The following is a 21,346-nucleotide window of genomic DNA, read 5'->3' as shown; positions in this document are numbered from 1 at the left end:
TAACGAATGCAAAGGGTGATCGTACCAGCAGGACTCGGTCAGCACTGTCACAGCTTTCGTTCTGTGGGTGCTCAGGGGAGAGAGCGGATTGTTCCAGTGAGGTGGTGCTGTTGAATTTGGCCTTGAGGGCTGGAACAGCCTGCATCGGGAGGGCCCGTGAGTGGGGCAAGGGCATTTGGGCAGAGCTGAGGCATCAGCCCAGTCACGAAGGTGTGAATGCAGAATATGTTTGGGGGAGAGCAGGTAGGCAGGAATGAAGGGTGCTGGTGGGAGGCGGGGTGCAAGGACAGGCCTGTGTCCAGATTATGAGGGCCTTCAAGGCAAGGGGTGCTGGTGGCATGGAAGGGGTTGTGTGCTGGGAAGCTGGTTCACAGCTGCATGGCGCCTGGGTGGGAGGGAACACGAAAACACCAGGAAAGCAGTTGGACTCATCCTAGTAGGAAATGAGGAGGACCTGCCCTGCCTGCTGGTCACGGGATGGGGAGCAGGGTGCTGCTGGGTGAGGTGCTTTTCTGAGGAAGAACCAGCCCCCCTTGATCGGTTGTGAGGCATGAAGGGCAGGGAGTGGTTCAAGGTGACTCTCAAGGTCCCCGCCTCCACGGAGGCCTGTCTTGTTATGTATGTATGTATGTATGTATATTTATTTATTTGAGAGAGTGTGAGAGCATGAGCAGGGAGAGGGGCAGAGGGAGAGGGACAAACAGACCCCGCTGAGTGGGGAGCCTGACATGGGGCCCGATCCCAGGACCCCAAGATCTTGACCTGAGCCAGAGTCAGTCGCTTAACTGACTGAGCCACCTGGGCGCCCCAGCCTGTCATGTTTTCTGAGTATGGCAGTCAATGATCAGTGGGTTGAGGGTCTGTCTGATAAGTCAGGAGTGATTCTTACCCCTGTGGTGCCAGAGTCCCTGCTGTATTCATGCTGTGGGCTGTTCCATGTGGGAGATCGCAGGGTTCCTGGGGAGAGCCTGGGGTGACAGCACAGTAGAGGGACCCTGGGGCAGCTGTTTACCAAGTGGATGTAAGCATTTCCTTGTGTTAACAAGTAGATTGGGTTCTGTATCAGCCTGATGTCATCAAGATGGGACTATAGTAGGGAGGATATCCCCCTATTTGTTCCAGATCAACTTGGAATGCCGACGATGCCTGCCATATTGTGTGGCTTTATGCTTGCTGCTCCTCCATCCCTGGAAACTGGGGCATGTGACTATACAAGAGTCACTGTGGAACCCCTGGGGTCCACAGCAATTGAACTCTGATGCTCTTTCCTTCTGTGCCCAGTTTATTCCCGAGTCCGCTCGCTTCAATGTCTCCACTGGGAACACTCAGGCTGCCCTCGCCACCCTGCAGCGCATCGCCAGGATGAACCGCTCAGTCATGCCGGAGGGGAAGCTGGTGGAACCCATCCTGGTAAGTTCCCAGCAGGGAGGTCTTCTCCTCCCACCAGAAATCCGCTCAGTCTTAGAAGGGTAGAGGGAAGGGGACCTTCACTCTCTAGCCTTGCCCTAGAGGGATGAGGAATAAGAGCAGAGCAGACTGGGACTAAATCCAGCTCCGTGGAGAGCCAGGTGGCCCTAGCAAGTTATCTACCTTTGCTTTCCTCATCTATGAAATGGGAATAATAACCTCTACCTTGCAGAGCTAGTCACATGACTTGGCATCTTTGTTTATAGGTGAGAGATTGTTTATAATTTTATTTTTTTGTACTGGCCTTATAAATGATGTAAATGATAAGTGATATCAAACTATAAACCTCATTAAATGATTTCTTTTTTTAAAAAAGATTTTAGAGGCGCCTGGGTGGCTCAGTCGTTAAGCGTCTGCCTTCAGCTCAGGTCATGATCCCAGGGTCCTGGGATCGAGCCCCGCATCAGGCTTCCTGCTTAGTGGGGAGTCTGCTTCTTCCTCTCCTTCTGTCCTTCCCCCCTCCCCCCGCTTGTGCTCTCTCTCGCACTCTCTCTCAAATAAATACATATAATCTTAAAAAAATTTTTTAAGGGCGCCTGGGTGGCTCAGATGGTTAAGCATCTGCCTTTGGCTCAGGTCATGATCCCAGGGTCCTGGGATCGAGTCCTGCATCGGGCTCCCTGCTAGGCTGGGAGCCTGCTTCTCCCTCTGCCTCTGCCTCTCTCTCTCTCTCTCTCTCTGACTCTCATGAATAAATAAATTAAAACATTAAAAAAAAATTTTTTTTTAAGATTTTATTTATTTATTTGTCAGAGAGAGAGAGAGAGCACAAGCAGGGGGAGCAGGAGGGGAAGCAGGCTCCCCACTGAGCAAGGAACCTGATGCGGGACTCGATCCCAGAACTCTGGGATCATGACCTGAACCGAAGGCAGACGCTTAATGACTGAGCCACCCAGGTGTCCCTAAATGATTTCTTAAAACAAAACTTGGCATTTACATTCTACTGGTTCCAGGACTCTTAATATCAGTCTGAAATCATTTCTCACACCAGCCCTGACCACCCACCTGTAGGCAGGTCAATCATAGGTACCAGAGGTACCTTCCTCACCTGTCCTGCCAACTCGGCAACACTTTATGTAAGATAGAAATTCACCTCTTGGTTATGGTTGGAATATGGTTTTGGAATGCTTGGTGAAACTCGCCTCTAATGTCATTTATGCCTAATATGTATTTTGAGGGGAGCGGGGGGGTAACAATGGGGTGTTACATGGAGGAGTTTTTAAAACTATGATTTAATTTATGTAAAGTTTAGAGTCTACTTTTGTTTAAGACTTTTGATTGAGTCAATTCTGGTAGTGTATATATTTTAGAAAATTGTCCAGCTCATCTAGGTTTTCAAATTTGTTGATATAAAACTGTTCCTAGTGTCCTCTTAGGAGTTTCAAAAATCTGCTGCATATGTCCCATCATTCATTTTAATGCCATATATTTGGGCCTTCTCTCTTTTTTCATGGTCCTCTTACTAGAGGTTTGTGTATTAACTTCAAAGAACAAGGGTTTTTTGTTGCTGTTCTCTTTATTGACTTTTTTTGTGGTCTTGTTAATTTCTGCTCTTTGTTTTCTCCTTTAGCTTTTTATGTTTTTCTAGCTTCTTGAGTTTAGTACTTAGCTCATTTATGGTCAGTCTTTTTGATTTTTAATTAAGTATTTAGCTGCATTTAGGAAGTTTTGTTACAGAGTAATTTTATTTTTATTTCTATTTTGTAACTGTTCTGAGTTTCTCTTTAACCAGTGAGTTATCCGTTAACTCCCCCTTTTTTATTTTGTTTGTTTCTAATTGAATTGCATTTTGGTCAGAGGATGTTATCAATTATTTGGAATACTGGAGATTTTTCTGTTGTTCTCTACATAGTGACTTTTAATTGATGTTCCATGTGTGCTTAAAAAGTGCATGTGTTCTCATTGAGTATATATATTTTGTTATATACTGTTAATTGTGCCATATAAATATCTGACACTTTTGCTAGATTTTGCCTGGCTGAGCTAATAGTTTTTCAATAAGATGATGGCTTTGTTCCTTTCTCCTTATAGTCCTGACAGTTTACTTCATATATTTTCAGGGTATCTTGTTGCTTCCTAACATGTGATTGGCTTAGTCTCATGGATTAACCTTATTATGTTGTTATTTTATACTGGTTTGGGCCTTAAATTTTATTTTCTCTCATATTAATATATCAAAACTACCTTAGGTTAGCATTTTTCCTGATGTATCTTTTTTCCAGACCTTCATTTTTAACTTTCCTGTGTTGCTTTGCTTTAAAATTATTTCTTGTGTGTATAAATAGCTGATCTTTATTTTTTTCACTCAATCTGGTATTCTGTGTCTTTTAGTAATGAATTTGATCCATTTATATGTATTGTGATTACTCACATATTTGGACTTCTGCCATTTTATTTTATATTTCCTCTTAACCATGTCTTTCATTTTCTCCTTTCCTACCTTTTATTAGAGTGATTCAGTTTGCTTTTCTCCCTCCTGTGCTTCCTTCTACTGGCTAGGAATTTGTGTACTCTATTTCTTTTGTTATATTTACTATTATTATTATTATATAATATAAGAATATATTATAGCCCTTAAATATTGAAAATGTGTACCCACAGTATCTATGTTACTTAGTATCTTTATTTGCTGTCTGAAAAATACAAGGCCCTTGAAGATGTTAATTCTGATCTGCCCCAGTCTCATCTTCCAAATTATTTTTGTCTTATGTTTTTGTTTCATGTTGTATCTATTTAGATTTATTAATATTTTTACTACTGTCTTTTTTAGTGGTTTCAAGCTTACCTTTTATAACAACATTCTGGTATCCTCCTCCTTTCTATTGGGTTAATTTGGTTTCATACTTACCATTTAAATGTTGGATCTATCTGGGTTTAATTGAATATAAGAAACATGGTACAGGTCTAGCTTGGTTATATCTAAATGGCTAACCATTTGCACTCATATATTTTTATTGAATTATCCATCTTTTGTATATTTGAGTCTATTTTTGAATTCTCTATTGTGTTCTAATGACAGATTTGTAGATTCAAGTATGTATGGGGACATATTATATGATAAAGAGGGCATTTCAAGTTGTTGGAAAAAGGATACAGGTTAATTGTTGGTCCAATGTGACACTTTTAATTACAGTATTTTTCACATCTAGTAGGTTAAGTCCCCTTGTCAAAATTCTTTTTCAGAATTTTCCAAGTTATTTTCTCAGTACTATTTTTCTAGAACAACTTTGAGGTCACTTTATTAAGATCTTCTCCTAATTGTCCCCCAAAACCTAGGAGAGTTTAATTGAGATGGTGTTGGAATTATTAGTTAACACATAAAGAGAATTGATATCTTTATAATATTAAATATTTTTATTTTGATAAAAGTGTATGTTCCCACTAGTCAAGTCTTTTTATATTCCTCAGCAACATTAAAAAAAAACAAACAAACAACCCAAAACCAAGACAAAAAACTCTTATTGGAAGGCTGAATTTCCTGAGGGGAGAGTTCTTCCTATATGTTTTTTTTTTTTTAAAGATTTTATTTATTTATTTGAGAGAGAGAATGAGAGACAGAGAGCATGAGAGGGAGGAAGGTCAGAGGGAGAAGCAGACTCCTTGCCGAGCAGGGAGCCCGATGCCGGACTCGATCCCGGGACTCTGGGATCATGACCTGAGCCGAAGGCAATCGCTTAACCAGCTGAGCCACCCAGGCGCCCCCTTCCTATATGTTTTTTATCTCTATTTTTGTTGATTTTTTTTAATGTACATTTTTTATTTGATACTTAGAGAAAACCCTATGAGGTAGGCAAATATTTTACTTTCTTTTTTTTTTTTTTGCATTTTATTTTTTATATGTATTTTTTAAATTTATTTTTTATTATTATGTTCAATTAGCCAACATATAGTACTTTCATTTGTCAAATTAAGAAACTGATCTCAGGAAAGAAAAGGAAGGAATCCAAGATTCTAAAGTGAGTACAGTTGACTCTTGAACAACACAGGGGTTAGGGGTGCTGACCCCCTCCCCATGCAGTTGAAAATCCATGGGTAACTTTTGATTCCTCAAAAACTTCATTAATAGCCTCCTGTTGACCAGAGACCTTCCTGATAACATAAATAGTTGGTTAACATATATTTTGTATGGGCAGCACCTGGGTGGCTCAGTTGGTTAAGCAACTGACTCTTGATTTCAGCTCAGGTCATGATCTCAAGGTCGTGAGATAGAGCTCCATGCTTGGCATGGAGCCTGCTTAAGATTCTCTCTCTCCCTCTCCCTCTACCCCTCTCCCCAATCTCTCTCTCAAAACAAAACAAAACAAAACAAAACAAAACATATATTTTGTATGTAATATGTATTATATACTGTATTCTTATGATAAAATAACCTAGAGAAAAGAAAAAATGTTAAGAAAATCATAAGGAAGAGAAAACATATTTACAGTACTGTACTGTATTTATATATAAAAAAATCCACATTTAAGTGGACCTGCATGGTTCAAATTCATGTTGTTCAAGGGTCAACTGTAATGGTGGTTTTTCCAGACATGGCTTTTTAAAAATTTTAATTCCAGTATAATTAGTGTACAGTGTTATAGTACTTTCAGGTATACAATATAGTGATTCAGCAATTTTATACATTACTCATTTCTCATCATGATAAGTGTACTCTTAATTTCCTTCACCTATTTCACCCATCCCCCTACCCCCCATCTTCCCTCTGGTAACCATCAGTTTGTTCTCTATAGTTAAGAGTCTGTTTTTTTATCTCTTTTTTCTTTGTTCCTTTGTTTTATTTCTTAAATGCCACATTTGAGTGAAGTCATATGGTATTTGTCTTTTTCTGACTGACTTTTTCACTTAGCATTATACCCTCTAGATCTATCCATGTCATTGCAAATGGCAAGATTTCACTCTTTTTTATGGCTGAGTAATATTCTACCATATATTTACACCACCTCTTCTTTATCCATTCATCTCTGGATACTTGGGTTGCTTCCATAATTTGGCTTTTGTAAATAATGTTGCAATAAACATAGGGGTGCATATATCTTTTCAAATTAGTATTTTCATATTCTTTGGCTAAATACCTAGTAGTGCGATTGCTGGATCATACAGTAGTTCTATTTTTAATTTTTTGAGGACCCTCCATACTGTTTTCCACAGTGCTGCACCAGTTTACATTCCCATCAACAGTACAGGAAGGTTCTCCACATCCTCACCAACACCTGTTGTTTTTTGTATTTTTGATTTTAGTCATTCTGACGGTTGTGAGGATATAGCTCATTGTGGTTTTGATTTACATTTCCCTGATGATGAGTGATGTTGAGCATTTTTTCATGTATCTGTTGGCCATCTGAATGTCATCTTTGGAGAAATGTCTGTTCATGTCTTCTGCCCATTTTTTAATTGGATTATTGGGGTGTTTTGGTGTTGAGTTGTATAAGTGCTTTATGTATTTTGGGTACTAACCCCTCATTGAATATGTCATTTGCAAATATCTTCCCTCATTCAGTAGGTTGTCTTTTAGTTTTGTTGTTTTCTTTGCTGTGTAGAAGTTTTTTATTTTGATGCAGTCCCAGTAGTTTATTTTTGCTTTTGTTTCCCTTGTCTTAGAAGACATATCTAGAAAAATGTTGCTATGGCTGATGTCAGAGAAATTACTGCCTGTCCTCTTTTCTAGGATTTTTATGGTTTCCTATCTCATATTTAGGTCTTTAATCCATTTTGAGCTCATTTTTGTGTATGGTGTAAGAAAGTGGTCCAGTTTCATTCTTTTGCATGTAGCTGTTCATTTTTTCCAACACCATTTATTGGAGAGACTTTTTCCCATTGCATAGTCTTGCTTCCTTTGTCAAAGATTAATTGGCCATATAATTGGGAGTTTATTTCTGGGTATTCTATTCTGTTCCACTGATCTATGTGTCTTTTTTTGTGCCAGTACCATACTGTCTTGATCACTACAGCTTTGTAATATAGCTTGAAGTCCAGAATTGTGATACCTTCAGCTTTGCTTTTCTTTTTTCAAGATTGCTTTGGCTATTTAGGATCTTCAGTTATTCCACACAAATTTTAAGATTATTTATCTAGTTTTTTGAAAAATGCTGTTGATATTTGATAGGGATTGTATTAAATCTGTAGATTTCTTTGGGTGATATAGACATTTTAACAATATTTGTTCTCCTAATCCATGAGCATGGGATGTCTTTCCATTTGTTTGTGTCATCATTTTGAAGTGTACAATTCAGTGGCATCAAATACATTCATAATTTTGTCATCATCCTGAACGGACACTCTGTTAGGCCATAACTCCTCACTCCTACCCACCCCCAATCCCTGGTAACTTCTACTTTCTGTTCCTATGAGTTTGCCTATTCTCTATTTCATATAAGGGGAATTATACAGTACTGTGTCTGGCTTATTTCACGCTGCAGCCTGAAACAGGTGTTCATTAATGCTCATCTCACTGTGGCATCCCCTTTGAGACATTGCAAACCTCTGCACCACCAAGCCTGATCGGCTGCCAATCCCACTGGTGCCTCTACAACAGTTGGCTTTTCCATCCAGTCCCAGTCCAGCCCCATGCTGTAATGTCATCCAGCCCAACACTGTCAGACAAGTATTCTTCAAACACCAATACCACCCCTTCTGTTCAGGAGCCTTCAGTGCCTCCCTACCCCTGCCCCTCTCAATCCCTGACTATAGGTGAAGCCCAGAATCCTCATCCTGGCATTTAAGGTCTTCTATGATCTTTATCAATCAGCCTTTGTATCCTTGGATCCATGGCTAAGTGAAGATTTTGATAAGAGGAGGATTGACAGAATACAAGGATGTTGGACATGTGACTGAGCAAAAGGCATCACCAGAGAGGTAGAGAGTGACACAAAGCAGGGACACCAGCAGCACAGAGAAAAGCTGTAGGTTCTCACTAGGGCTGGCATGCCTGTGGGAGAGGCTGTTCTTCTGTTTACCCCTCTTCCAGCTTTATTGAGCTGTAATTGACATACAACATTGCATAAATTTAAGGTGTACAGTATATTGATTTGATACACTTCTATATTGCAAAATGATACCTGCCATAGAGTTCGTCAACACCTCCATCATATCACATAATTACCATTTCTTTCTCTTTTTTTTTTGTGGTGAGAACATTTAAGAGTGACTCTCTTAACAACTTTAAAATATATTATAAAGTATTAAATCAGGGAGACTCAATTCCCGTAACAACTACCCTCCCTCCTCCACCCCCATCTAGTCTCCATCTTCTCTCCACATTCCCCATCCTCCATCGTCCCTCTTACATCCTTCTCCTTTCTCCCTCTTCCTCCTGCTTTCCTCCCCTTGCCTTCAGCTTGCAGCTTCCATCCATATGCCCATCTGATGGTCTTGTCCTTCATGATTGTGTCTTGTGCGAGGCCCTGTGGATACAGAGCTACAAGCCATAGACCCTGCCTTCAAGTTTCTTATAATCTGCTTAGTGAGATGAGGCTCACACAGCAAAGAACCACTAACAAAACAGCCAGATGTTAGAACCAGGTGAGTGGCGCAGGCAACAGCATGTAGGATCAGAGCAGGGAGGTGAGCATGGCCAGGGCAGTGGAGCCTCCCTGAGGGGATAATTGAGGCATAAATTGAACACTGAAAGGAGAGGCATCCTCAGGGGAGGAAGGAGGTGAAGTGGTGTGAGCCAAGACCGGAGGCAGGAATGTGCAGTGGATTTGGTCATGCTGGCTGCCATCAGAGTGCCATGCCGAGGGGGCTGGACAAGATGGCCTGGGCAGGGCAGCCTCCGCAGCCTCACTGCACAGACTCGGAGACGAGAAGCTCTGGGGGCCGGCTAAGGAAGGGTCACACCATAGATGAGTGAATGAGTCCACCAGTTTGGATTGCAGTCTAAGATTCATGACCACATAATTTCTTTGACTATAATTTATGATTCATTGTGATTTACGGCAGACTCAGAGTTCTGAATCTCCAGTTACCCTTGGGGACTTCAGGGGACCATAGTCACATCTAAACTCAAGGAGGCATGTCAGGGAGGTAGATGGGCAAGACTCAGGACTAGTGTTTAGGAGACCTGACACCAAGCTGGTTGTGCCTCCAAACAGCTGTGTGACCCTGGGCAAGTCACTTGCCCTCTCTGGGTCACATATTCTGTATTGGAAAATGGGAGGCTAGGACTAGTTCAGAGGTTTTCCAGTGATGACTAGCCAGAGCCCCAGTATGGAAAGCAGATGAAAAGGGACTGTCAGTTGCTACCCTTTGCCCACAGTGACCTTTAGGAGATGAGCCTAAAAGTCATTAGATCAGCAGGGTGCCTGGCTGGCTCAGTGGTTAGAGCTTGTGACTCTTGATCTAGGCATTGAAAATTCGAACCCTACCGTGGGTGTAGAGATTACTTAAAAAAAAAAAAAAAAAAAGTCACTGGAGCAAGTTTCTTCAAACTAACTTTTTGTGACAACAAAATCCAGGACACCTAGGATCATACTCCTGGTCTATCTAAAGGGAGCCTGTAATTCCAGGTCTATTTGTGAGAAAAGAATAGTTGGTGGGCACCTGGGTGGCTCAGTTGGTTAAGCAACTGCCTTCAGCTCAGGTCATGATCCTGGAGTCCCGGGATCGAGTCCCGCATCAGGCTCCCTGCTCAGCAGGGAGTCTGCTTCTCCCTCTGACCCTCGCCCCTCTCATGCTCTCTCTATCTCATTGTCTCTCTCAAATAAATAAATAAAATCTTAAAAGAAAAAAAAAACACACAAAAAAAACCCAAAACCAAACAAACAAAAAGAATAGTTGGTTTTCAACTAAGTACCCCCCCACACACATACAAAGCATTCTTAGCTTTATTTTTTTTTTTTTACGTTCCTAGCTTTAAATAAAAATCCATCACGGCTCAATTGTATATAACCCATCCTTATTTATTTTTCTCCAAAATATTGGACATAGCACTGACTATGGATAAGAGTTTTGCTGATTACCCTAAAGACACAAAAAGAAATGGGGCATTCTATCCTCTTTCCAAATGTATGCCATTCTTTTTCTTACACAATTCTCATGCTCTTTTTCAATACTAGGTTTTCCATTTTAATGTGAAGTTTAAATGAATCTCCCAACAGTTTTATGGTTATGCTTTTCTTGTATCCTACTATTTTCTGTGCTTTACCCCACCGCTCACCAGCGCTGGTGAGAAGAAGAAGAGAGAAAGGGTTAGAATTTTCACTTCAATGGGCTGGTCCTTGCCAATGATAATAAAAAGCATGCAAAGACTGACTGGCCGAGATGGATGAGGAGAAGCAGTGATCTGTGGGCTGGGTGAGGTGCGCTCATGGGAGCCCCATTACATGCCCCATTACATTCCCACACTGTTCTTACTTTGTGTTCTCTAAAATACTAGAGAAACCTCTGCCAGTCTGTAGGCCACTAAATCTAATCTGCCTGTCCCTTTTCACCACCCCAGGAAAAAAGAGGAAGATTTGCAGACCTTTTGGATGCTAAATATTTACGGACCACGTTACAGATCTGGGTCATATGGTAAGAATGTAATTATTTCAAAATGACTTTTCAATAAACACAGAGCCCACTTAAGTAAATCCACTCAGTGCCAGGGGTATCCTTACAAAACCACAAGGCTGAGTCCAGCAATGTCTTATCTTTCTGCTACCACCACCAACCAACCAGTAAATAAACCTTTTTTTTTTTAAAGGAGAAAGAAATTATTGATGACTAGATTTTTATTTTTCGTATGAGGTCACTTTCTAACCTTTTGTAGTCTGGCCTTTTTCCTCACCACATGACAAAGTGATCCTTTGAAGTTACCAGTAATCAAATTCAATGGAATAGACTCTGGTGGTTTTCTTTGTGCCTCACTCTCTGCAGCCATGACCTTGAATACACAAAGATTTTCTAAACAAGATACAAAAAGTGCTACTCCATTAAATTAGGAACTCTGAAAAAAAAAAAAAATTAGGAACTCTGAGCCATGAGATACCATGAGGAATCTGAAAGGTAAGGTCACCAACGGGGAGAAGAAATTTCTAAAATACCTACTAAATAAATTTTTATATATATACAACTATAGCTATATATAAAATTATATGTATATAATTTTTTCCAACAAGAAAAAGATACACAAACCAGTAGAGAAATAGGCAAGAGACTTGAACTAGCACTTGACCAAAAATTAGATCAAAAAATATATGAAAACATGCTCAACCTTAAAGTCACCAGGGAAATGCAAATTAAAACCAATGAGACACTGTTACAAATCCACTGGAATGGCTAAAATTAAATTAACTATACCGATTAACTAACTAATTAGATTAACTATAGCAAGTGTTGGGAAGAATGTAAAGTAACTGGAACTCTCATGTACTGCTGACTGGAGTTCAAATTAAAACCACTTTGGGAAACTATTTAGAGGTATTTATCACAGTTGAAAATATGCATAGCCTATGACTCAGTAATTCCATTCGTAGCTTTATACCCAACAGAAATGCATACATGTGTTTACCAAAATACATTTACATGAATGTCCTTAGCATTATTTTATTTGTAACAGCCCCAAACTCTAAACCACCCACATGTCCATTCACAGTATAATGGATACACTGTGTTACAATCATAAAATGCAATACTATACAATAATGGGAAAGAGAAAACTAGTTATCTACATTCAACATGGCTGAATCTTACAAACATCATAAGGAGCAGAGGAAGCCAGACACACAGATACATATTCTGTGATTCCATTTATATAAAGATAGAAAGCAGGCAAAACTAATCTATAGTGTTTAAATTCAGGGAAGTGTTTGTCTATCTGCCTTTCTCAGATAAAATCATTATTAATAGGCTGGTATGTTGCCTCTTAAGACTTTAATTTTTAAAATACTCTCAATATTTGGAAATTGAACTAGAGCTACTTTATTTTTTTTTAAAAGATTTTATTTATTTATTTGAGAAAGAGAGAGAGCCCAAGCAGGGGGAGCAGCAGTGGGAGGGGGAGAAGCCGGCTCCCCACTAAGCAGAGAGCCCCACGCGGGGCTCAATCCCAGGACCCCAGGATCATGACCCAAGCCAAAGGCAGACACTTAACCGACTGAGTCACCCAGGCGCCCTGAACTAAAGCTACTTTAATAATGAGGGGAAGTATTGTAATTATTGGGGTTTTTTGATACTTTGTTATGACACAAATGCACACAAAAGTAGAGGTACCGTGATGACCCCTGATTGATCCATCGCCCATATCTGACAGTCACTGACAGTCGCTCATAGTTGCTTTGGCTGTGTTTTCCTGTGCTGACATACTTTGAAGCAAGCCCAGGCTCCGTGACATTTCATCCCGATACTTCATTAAGAGTCTCAACTACTCGAGGACATTTTCTTAGATGATTCCATTCCCATAATTAACAGACCAGTTTAACAAGCATCTCCCTAATATCAGCTGATACCCAGAACATTGGCACTTTCCCCTGGTTGTCCCTCGACGCTGTTGACGGCTGGCTTTGGCAACCACTTCTGTGAAGCTAAGAGGGGCACGTGTGGAATTTCGGGGGGGGCTGATATTTCTTTCCTTGACTTTGATACATGAACTTTTCTGTATGTTATTATAATTTTATCTCAACACAAATATTTATTAAAGAATAGACAGAAAAAAGACAGGAAGTACATATAAAGAAAAAGCAACCCTCCCCCCCCTCCGTGGCTCTTCATGGCCTTTTATTTTTTATTTTTTAAAAATTTTATTTATTTATTTGACAGAAAGATTGGGAACACAAGCAGGGGGAGTGGGAGAGGGAGAAGCAGGCTTCCCGCGGAGCAGGGAGCCCGATGTGGGGCTCAATCCCAGGACCCTGGGATCATGACCTGAGTGGAAGGCAGAAACGTAACAACCGAGCCTCCCAGGTGCCCCTCCTGGCCTTTAAAGATGCTTTGGGACTGGCAGAATTCTAAAGATCACTCTCTGCCCGCCCCCCCGCAAGATTACCAACTCCTGTTGATTTAATCACACACTAATTTGGGTGCTGGTGTGAAGGGACCGTATAGATGTAATTAAGGTTACGGGCCTTAAAATACAGAGGGTATCCTGGATTAAACAGGTGGGCCCAATCCAATCACTTGAGTCTTTAAAAGTAGAGAGATTTCTCCAGCTGGGAATACAGATGGAGCAGAAGAGAAAGCACGAGGTGAGGCGGGAGGAGAGATTCCAGAGCAGAAGGACCCGGCTCAGCGTACCTGGCTGTGAAGACAAGGAAGAAAGGAAGCCTGTAGAAACCGAGAGCAACTGGTCAAGAGTAGCAAGGGGATGGAGCCCCATGGAGTTGAATTCGGCCCCGGCTCGGGGAAGATTCTGCCCCCGTCCCCAGCAAGGCCTAAGGCCCTGCCTATACTGGCATTTCTGCCCTTGGGAGCCTCACGGCAGAGAAATCAGCCAGACCCACACAACTTCTGGCCTACAGAACGGAGCACGTAGATGTGTGTTCTTTTCAGCCACCGAGTTGGTGCTAATTTGTTAGAGCGGAGACAGAAAGGGAGTCCAAGCTTCAAATTTCCTTCACCGGCTGCGGGGTCCTCCCGGATCCGGCCCCAGGCTGCGCTTGCAAATCCCTTTCCCGCCCAGGTTCCCCTGCACGCCTCCCTCGGGCTCCCCAGGAGAGGTGCGCCCAGCCTTTGGCGCCCTCCGCACCTGATGCACCCCCCCACCTGACCACTCTCCGCCTTGCCCCCTCTTCTCCCCACCTCTCCCCAGCTCTGCTGGCGCCGCCCCTCCTTCAGGCCGGGGGCAGCTTTCTAATGAGCGGCTTCTCTCCCTTCCAGGCTGGGAATCTCTTTCGCCTACTACGGCGTCATCCTGGCCAGCGCCGAGCTGCTGGAGCGGGACCTGGTGTGTGGCTCGCGGTCCGAGTCCGCGGTGGCCGTAACCCTGCCGGACACAGAGGAGAGCCACAGCCCCTGCCACTGCCACGTGTTTGCTCCCTCCGACTACCGGACCATGATTATCAGCACCGTTGGCGAAATTGCTCGTAAATGTCGACCTGGGTGTTTTGGGTCCCTGTCTGTTTGGGGTGGGGGAGCCTGTCCTAGACGGGCTCCTGCCTGGCAGAACTGAACAGGTCCCCTCCCCTTCCTTGCTCATGTGTCTCCAATGCAGATTGGTGTGGGGAGAAGTCTGCAGGAGTAGAGCTTCGAATTACTATATTCTATCAATTCTAAGATGCATTCCCCCCACCCCCCACTTCGGACGTTTCCGAAATTGAGATGTCTTACAATGGCTCCTTAGATTTCAATTTGCGGCACTGTTTGCATTTTAGTAGACATAAAATAATAGTACTTAAAAATCAGTGGCCCTGTAAATTTGATGAGAAACAGTAAAACCATTTAAAATATAGACCTAGCAGGTTTGCAATTAACGATAGACCTACGTGTTATAATCATCTTGGGCATAAAATACCCTTTATATACACACCAGTGCTTGTCCTTCTTTGACCCACGAGGAAAAAGCATGGGGAAGGAGTCATGAACTGGATGACCATGGGACTGGGTTTTGGCTGGAACACACATGAGGCTCGGATGAAGTTGCCGCTTTCTGAAATGACCAGGAGGAATTCTTGCCAGTGTTTGTAAATACCACTTGCTTTCGAGGTTTCAGAAATTGTCATTGTCATTTGTTTTCTAGTGAATCCTTTCAATATCCTGGGCATCAATTTCCTGGGAAGACGGCTGAGCCTTTCTATCACCATGGGATGCACAGCCTTATTCTTCCTCCTCCTCAACATTTGCACATCAAGGTATTTTTCTCTGATTGCTTGAAAATAATCTAGGTTTGTGCAGTGGGTTTAAGTTGTGGTTTCCTGACCCATAGTGTTCAGTGGGCATCGGGGCAAGTCCCTTTCACCGGGGGAGTAGTGAATGGGCGGCTGCTGGTTTGACTGGAATGGGTCTTTCCTGGCACCTGCCGCTCCCCCTTCCCTCTTGCACACACCCGGCCCTGCCTCAGCTCTCCCAGGATACAGGTGCTAATGCAGCTACAATCCCTCCAGCCGCCAAGGTATTTAGGATCTTTATGCTAAGCTTCGTGGAACGTCAGGACTCTAGTTGTTTACCAAATTATCTGGACTGTTGTTACAGTAGTTCAGGGAAATAGGTAACCTACTTGTGGTGTAAAAATTTATTTCACTCTTTAATTTGCAATCTTAGGATGTCCTCAATGGCAATCGATATCCTTCTGCGAACAGCATCATTTTTGGAGGGTGGTAGCCGAAGGTGGGCTAATCTGGGGGGGCCAGGCTGGAACAGTACACTTGGGGGAGTGGGAAGGACAGATGGGGAGTTGGGTTGAAGATTGGGGTCCAGCATTTATTTTAGGACCCCACAATCAGGCCAGGTGAGAAGCAGCACCTTCCCGGGACCCGGTTATCTGTGGGCATGTGTCCGCATTTCTAATGCTAAGCTGTGTAACGTGAGCACCTGTCAAGGCCATGGAAAGCCCTCCATGCTGCCTTTCCTAACGTCTCTGGCATCTTGTTCCCTAGCTCTGGCCTGACAGGCTTCCTCTTCATGCTGAGGGCTTTGGTGGCAGCCAACTTCAACACCATCTACATTTACACTGCTGAGGTGAGTTGTGGGTTGGTTACTCCAAGACTTGCACGGCGAGCTACTTAGGGTGTCTGTCCATTGAAGACGCATCCTAGCTTCTGTTGACTTTTGACAATTTTCTAAAAGCACTCCAAGAAAATGCTCGCAGGCGGTTTGATAGTTTGCTCTGCTCTGTAGGGTCTACTGAAAGCCAGTGTATGAGAGGACATTTGAGGACCCACCTGTCTCATGACACAGCATGCATGTAAAAAATCCACCTCCTTGTCCTAGCACCATGTTGTGTTCCCCTCCATCTGTTATTTGCCACATGTAGCTTAAATTTGAATATAGTAGCCTAAATTTGATATTCTTTATTGAATTAATACATCTATTGTATGCAGGGCACTACCTGAAGGAGCTAGAGAATTTCCTCAAACACCCACCTTAAAGAGCTAGTTTTCCTAGAAGTAATATGTGAACAGAAAACTTAACAGTATTTTAATTGGTTTTGTCCTTCATTGAGCTAGAGAAAGTGGCACTACAGAGGCTGGTAAAGCTGTGCTCATTTTCTTCCCCTGCCCCCAAGTTTTTATTTCAATTCTACTTAGTTAACATACTGATATTAGTTTCAGGTGTACAATATAGAGATTCAACACTTCCATAAAACACCCGGCGCTCATCACAAGTGCACTCCTTAATTCCCATCACCTGTTTCCTTCATCCCCCCTCCCCCCATAACCAATCAATGTGTTCTCTATAGTTAAGAGTCTGTTTCTTGGTTTGTCTCTCTTTCCTTTACCCCCATGTTGATTTGTTTTGTTTCTTAAATTCCACATAGGAGTGAAATCATACGGTATTTGTCTTTCTCTGACTGATTTCCCTTAGCATAATATTCTTCATAGCTCCATCCATGTTGTTGCAAATGGCAAGTTTTCAATCTTCTTGATGGCTGAATAATATTCCATTGTAGATCTATACCACATCTTTATTCATCAGTCGCCGGACATTTGAGCTCTTTCCATAATTTGGCTATTGTGGACATTGCTGCTATAAACATTGGGGTGCATGTATCCTTTCAAATTAGAATTTTTGGGTAAATACCTAGTAGTGCAATTGCTGGATCATAGGATAGTTCTATTTTTAACTTTTTGAGGAACCTCTATACTGTTTCCAGAATGGCTGCACCAGTTTGCATTCCCACCAACAGTGTAGGAGGGTTCTCCTTTCTCCGTATCCTCCCCAACCCCTGTTGTTTCCTGTGTTGTTAATTTTAGCCATTTTGACAGGTGTGAGGTGGGATCTCATTGTGATTATGATTTGCATTTCATGATGAGTGGTGTTGAGCATCTTTTCATATATCTGTTGGCCATCTGTATGTCTTTGGAAAAATGTCTATTGTCTTCCCATTTTTTAACTGGATTATTTTGGTTTGGGTGTTGAGTTTGATAAATTCTTTATATCTTTTGGATACTAACCCTTTATCAGGTATGTCATTAGCAAATATCTTCTCCCATTCCGAAGGTTGTCTTTTAGTTTGGTTGATTGTTTGCTTTGCAGAAACTTTTTATTTTATGTAGTCCCAATAGTTTATTTTTGTTTTTGTTTCCCTTGCCTCAGGGGACATATCTAGTAAGAAGTTGATATGGCCGATGTCAGAGAAGTGACTGCCTGTGTTCTCCAGGATTTAAATGGTTTCCTGTCTCACATTTAGGGCTTGCATCCATTTTAAATTTATTTTTGTGTATGGTGTAAGAAAGTGGTCCAGTTTCATTCTTAATGTTGCTGTCCAGTTTTCCCAACACCTTTTGTTGAAGAGATGATCTTTTTTTCCATTGTATAGTCTCTCCTGCTTTGTCAAAGATTAATTGATCATACAGTTTCTGGGCTCTCTGTTCCATTGATCTATGTGTCTGTTTTTGTGTCAGTACCATACTCTCTTGATCATTACAGCTTTGTAATATAGCTTGAAGTCCAGAATTATGATGCCTCCAATTTTGCTTTTCTTTTTCAAGATTGCTTTGGCTATTGAGGGTCTTTTGTGGTTCCATACAAATTTTAGGATTATTTCATCTAGCTCTGTGAAAAATACCGGTGGTACTTTCATAGGGATTGCATTAAATGTGTGATTGCTTTGGGTAATATAGGCATTTTAACAATATTTGTTCTTCTAATCCATGAGCATGGAATGTTTTTCCATTTCTTTGTGTCATCTTCAATTCCTTTGACCAGTGTTTTGTAGTTTTCAGAGTATAGGTCTTTGACTTCTTTGGTTAGGTTTATTCCTAGGTATCTAACGGGTTTTGGTGCAATTGCAAATGGGATCAATTTCTTGATTTCTTTCTGCTGCTTCATTATTGGTGTATAGAAATGCAACAGATTCCTGTATATTGATTTTGTATGCTGCCACGTTATTGAATTTGTGTATCCGTTCTAGCAATTTTTTGGTGGAGTCTTCTGAGTTTTCTATAGAGTATCACATCTGCAAACAGTGAAAGTTTGACTCCTTCCTTGCCAATTTTGATGCCTTTTATTTCTTTTTGTTGTCTGATTGCTGAGGCTAGGACTTCCAGTACTATGTTAAATAACAGTGGTGAGAGTGGACATTCCTGTCTTGTTCCTTACTGTAGAGGAAAAGCTCTCAATTTTCCTCGATGAGAATGGTACTAGCTGTGGGTTTTCATATATGGCCTTTATTATGTTATGTTCCCTCTAACCCTGCTTTGTTGAGGGTTTTTATCATGAATGGGTGTTGAAAGGATCCTATGGTTCTTACTCTTTTATTAATGTGGTGTATGTATCCAGTTAATGGATGTGCAAATGCTGAACCACCTTTGAAGCCAAGGAATAAATCCCACTTGATAGTGGTGGATGATTATTTTAATGTATTGTTGGATTCTATTTGCTAGTATTTTATTAAGAATTTTTGTACCCGGGCGCCTGGGTGGCTCAGTTGGTTAAGCGACTGCCTTCGGCTCAGGTCATGATCCTGGAGTCCCGGGATCAAGTCCCGCATCAGGCTCCCTGCTCGGCAGGGAGTCTGCTTCTCCCTCTGACCCTCCCCCCTCTCATGTGCTCTCTCTCTCTCAAATAAAATCTTTAAAAAAAAAAATTTTTTTTGTACCCGTGTTCATCAAAGATATTGGCCTGTAGTTTTGTTTTTTAGTGGAATCATTTATTTGTTTTGTTTGTCAACATACATTACATCATTAGTTTTTTATTTTATTGTGTTAATCACCATACATTACATCATTAGTTTTTGATGTAGTGTTCCATGATTCATTGTTTGCACATAACACCCAGTGCTCCATGCCTTCTTTAATACGTGCCTTCTTTAATACCCATCACCAGGCTAACCCATCCCCCCACCCCACCCCCCTCCCCTCTAGAACCCTCAGTTTGTTTCTCAGAGTCCATAGTCTCTGATAGTTCGTCCCCCACCTCCGACTTCCCCCCCATTCATTTTTCCCTTCCTACCATCATCATCTTCTTTTTAACATATAATGTATTATTTGTTTCAGAGGTACAGGTCTGTGATTCATCAGTCTTACACAATTCACAGTGCTCACCATAGCACATATCCCCCCCAGTGTCCATCACCCAGCCACCCCATCCCTCCCACCTCCTTCCACTCCAGCAACCCTCAGTTTTTTTCCTGAGATTGAGTCTCTTATGGTTTGTCTCCCTCTCTGGTTTCATTTTGTTTCAATTTTCCTCCCGTCCTCTATGATCCTCTGTCTTGTTTCTCAAATTCCTCATATCAATGAGATCATATGATACTTGTCTTTCTCTGATTGACTTATATCCCTTAGCATAATATGCTCTAGGTCCATCCATGTCGTTGCGTATGGTAAGATATTGTTGTTGTTTTTGATGGCTGCATAATATTCCATTGTGTGTGTGTGTGTGTGTGTGTGTATATATACACCACACAATCTCTTTTTTTGTAGTTTTTAATTTTATTATGTTAGTCACCATACAATACATCATTAGTTTTTGATGTAGTGATCCACGATCCATTGTTTTCGTATAACACCCAGTGCTCCATGCAGTACGTGCCCTCCTTAATACCCATCACCGGGCTAACCAATCTCCCCTCCCCCCTCCCCTCTAAAACCCTGTTTGTTTCTCAGGTCCATAGTCTCTCATGGTTCATCTCTCTCTCCAATTCCCCCTGCCCATTTTTCCCTTCCTTCTCCTAATGTCCTCCAAGTTATTCCTTATGTTCCACAAATAAGTGAAACCATATGATAATTGACTTTCTCTGCTTGACTTATTTCACTTAGCATAATCTCCTCCAGTCCCATCCATGTTGATGTAAAAGTTGGGTATTCATCTTTTCTGATGGCTGAGTAATATTCCATTGTATATATGGACCACATCTTTATCCATTCATCTGTTGAAGGGCATCTTGGCTCTTTCCACAGTTTGGCTATTGTGGACATTGCTGCTATGAACATTGGGGTGCATATGGCCCTTCTTTTCACTACATCTGTGTCTTTGGGATAAATACCCAGGAGTGCAATTGCTGGGTCATAGGGTAGCTCTATTTTTAAATTTTTGAGGCACCTCCACCCTGTTTTCCAAAGTGGCGGTACCAACTTGCATTCCCACCAACAGTGTAAGAGGGTTCCCCTTTCTCCACAACCTCTCCAACATTTGTTGTTTCTTTCCCTGTCCATTTTGGCCATTCTAACTGGTGTAAGGTGGTATCTCAGTGTGGTTTTGATTTGGATTTCCCTGATGGCTAATGATGATGAACATTTTTTCTGTTATGTCTGTTAGCCATTTGTATGTCGTCTTCAGAGAAGTGTCTGTTCATCTCTTCTGCCCACTTTTTGACTTATTTGTTTTTTGGGTGTTGAGTTTAAGTTCTTTATAGATTTTGAATACCAGCCCTTTATCTGTAGTGTCATTTGCAAATATCTTCTCCCATTCTGTGGGCTGCCTCTTTGTTTTGTTGACTGTTTCCTTTGCTGTGCAGAAGCTTTTTATCTTGAAATCCCAAAAGTTCATTTTTGCTTTTGTTTCACTAGATTTTGGAGATGTATCTTGAAAGAAGTTGCTGTGGCCGATGTCAAAGAGGTTACTGCCTATGTTCTCCTCTAGGATTTTGATGGATTCCTGTCTCACATTGAGGTCTTTCATCCACTTTGAGTTTATCTTTGTGAATGGTGTTAGAGAATGGTCGAGTTTCATTCTTCTGCATGTGGCTGTCCAATTTTCCCAGCACCATTTATTTTTATTTCTTTTGAATTTTAATAATTTTATTAAAGCTTATGATACATCAGAAACAACTGGATACCACCCTCTGACTTTTTTTTTGAACCTC

General features: G+C 41.6%; 1 protein-coding gene across 1 annotated transcript in view; it reads left to right on the top strand.

The window, feature by feature from the left end:
- The window catches only part of SVOPL (SVOP like), a 74,222-nt gene that overhangs the window by 18,417 nt on the left and 34,459 nt on the right, over window positions 1-21,346 (top strand). The window contains exons 8-12 of the mRNA XM_035021190.1: window positions 1,282-1,410; window positions 10,904-10,977; window positions 14,260-14,465; window positions 15,119-15,230; window positions 15,975-16,056. Coding sequence (XP_034877081.1) covers window positions 1,282-1,410; window positions 10,904-10,977; window positions 14,260-14,465; window positions 15,119-15,230; window positions 15,975-16,056 — 603 coding nt within the window. The remainder of the gene's footprint in view (window positions 1-1,281; window positions 1,411-10,903; window positions 10,978-14,259; window positions 14,466-15,118; window positions 15,231-15,974; window positions 16,057-21,346) is intronic.

The sequence above is a fragment of the Mirounga leonina genome, unplaced genomic scaffold, assembly GCF_011800145.1.
Source record: "Mirounga leonina isolate KUSES-001 unplaced genomic scaffold, KU_Mleo_1.0 Mir_174, whole genome shotgun sequence".
Classification (NCBI taxonomy): Eukaryota; Metazoa; Chordata; class Mammalia; order Carnivora; family Phocidae; genus Mirounga; species Mirounga leonina.
This window is presented reverse-complemented; position numbering and strand designations above follow the sequence as displayed.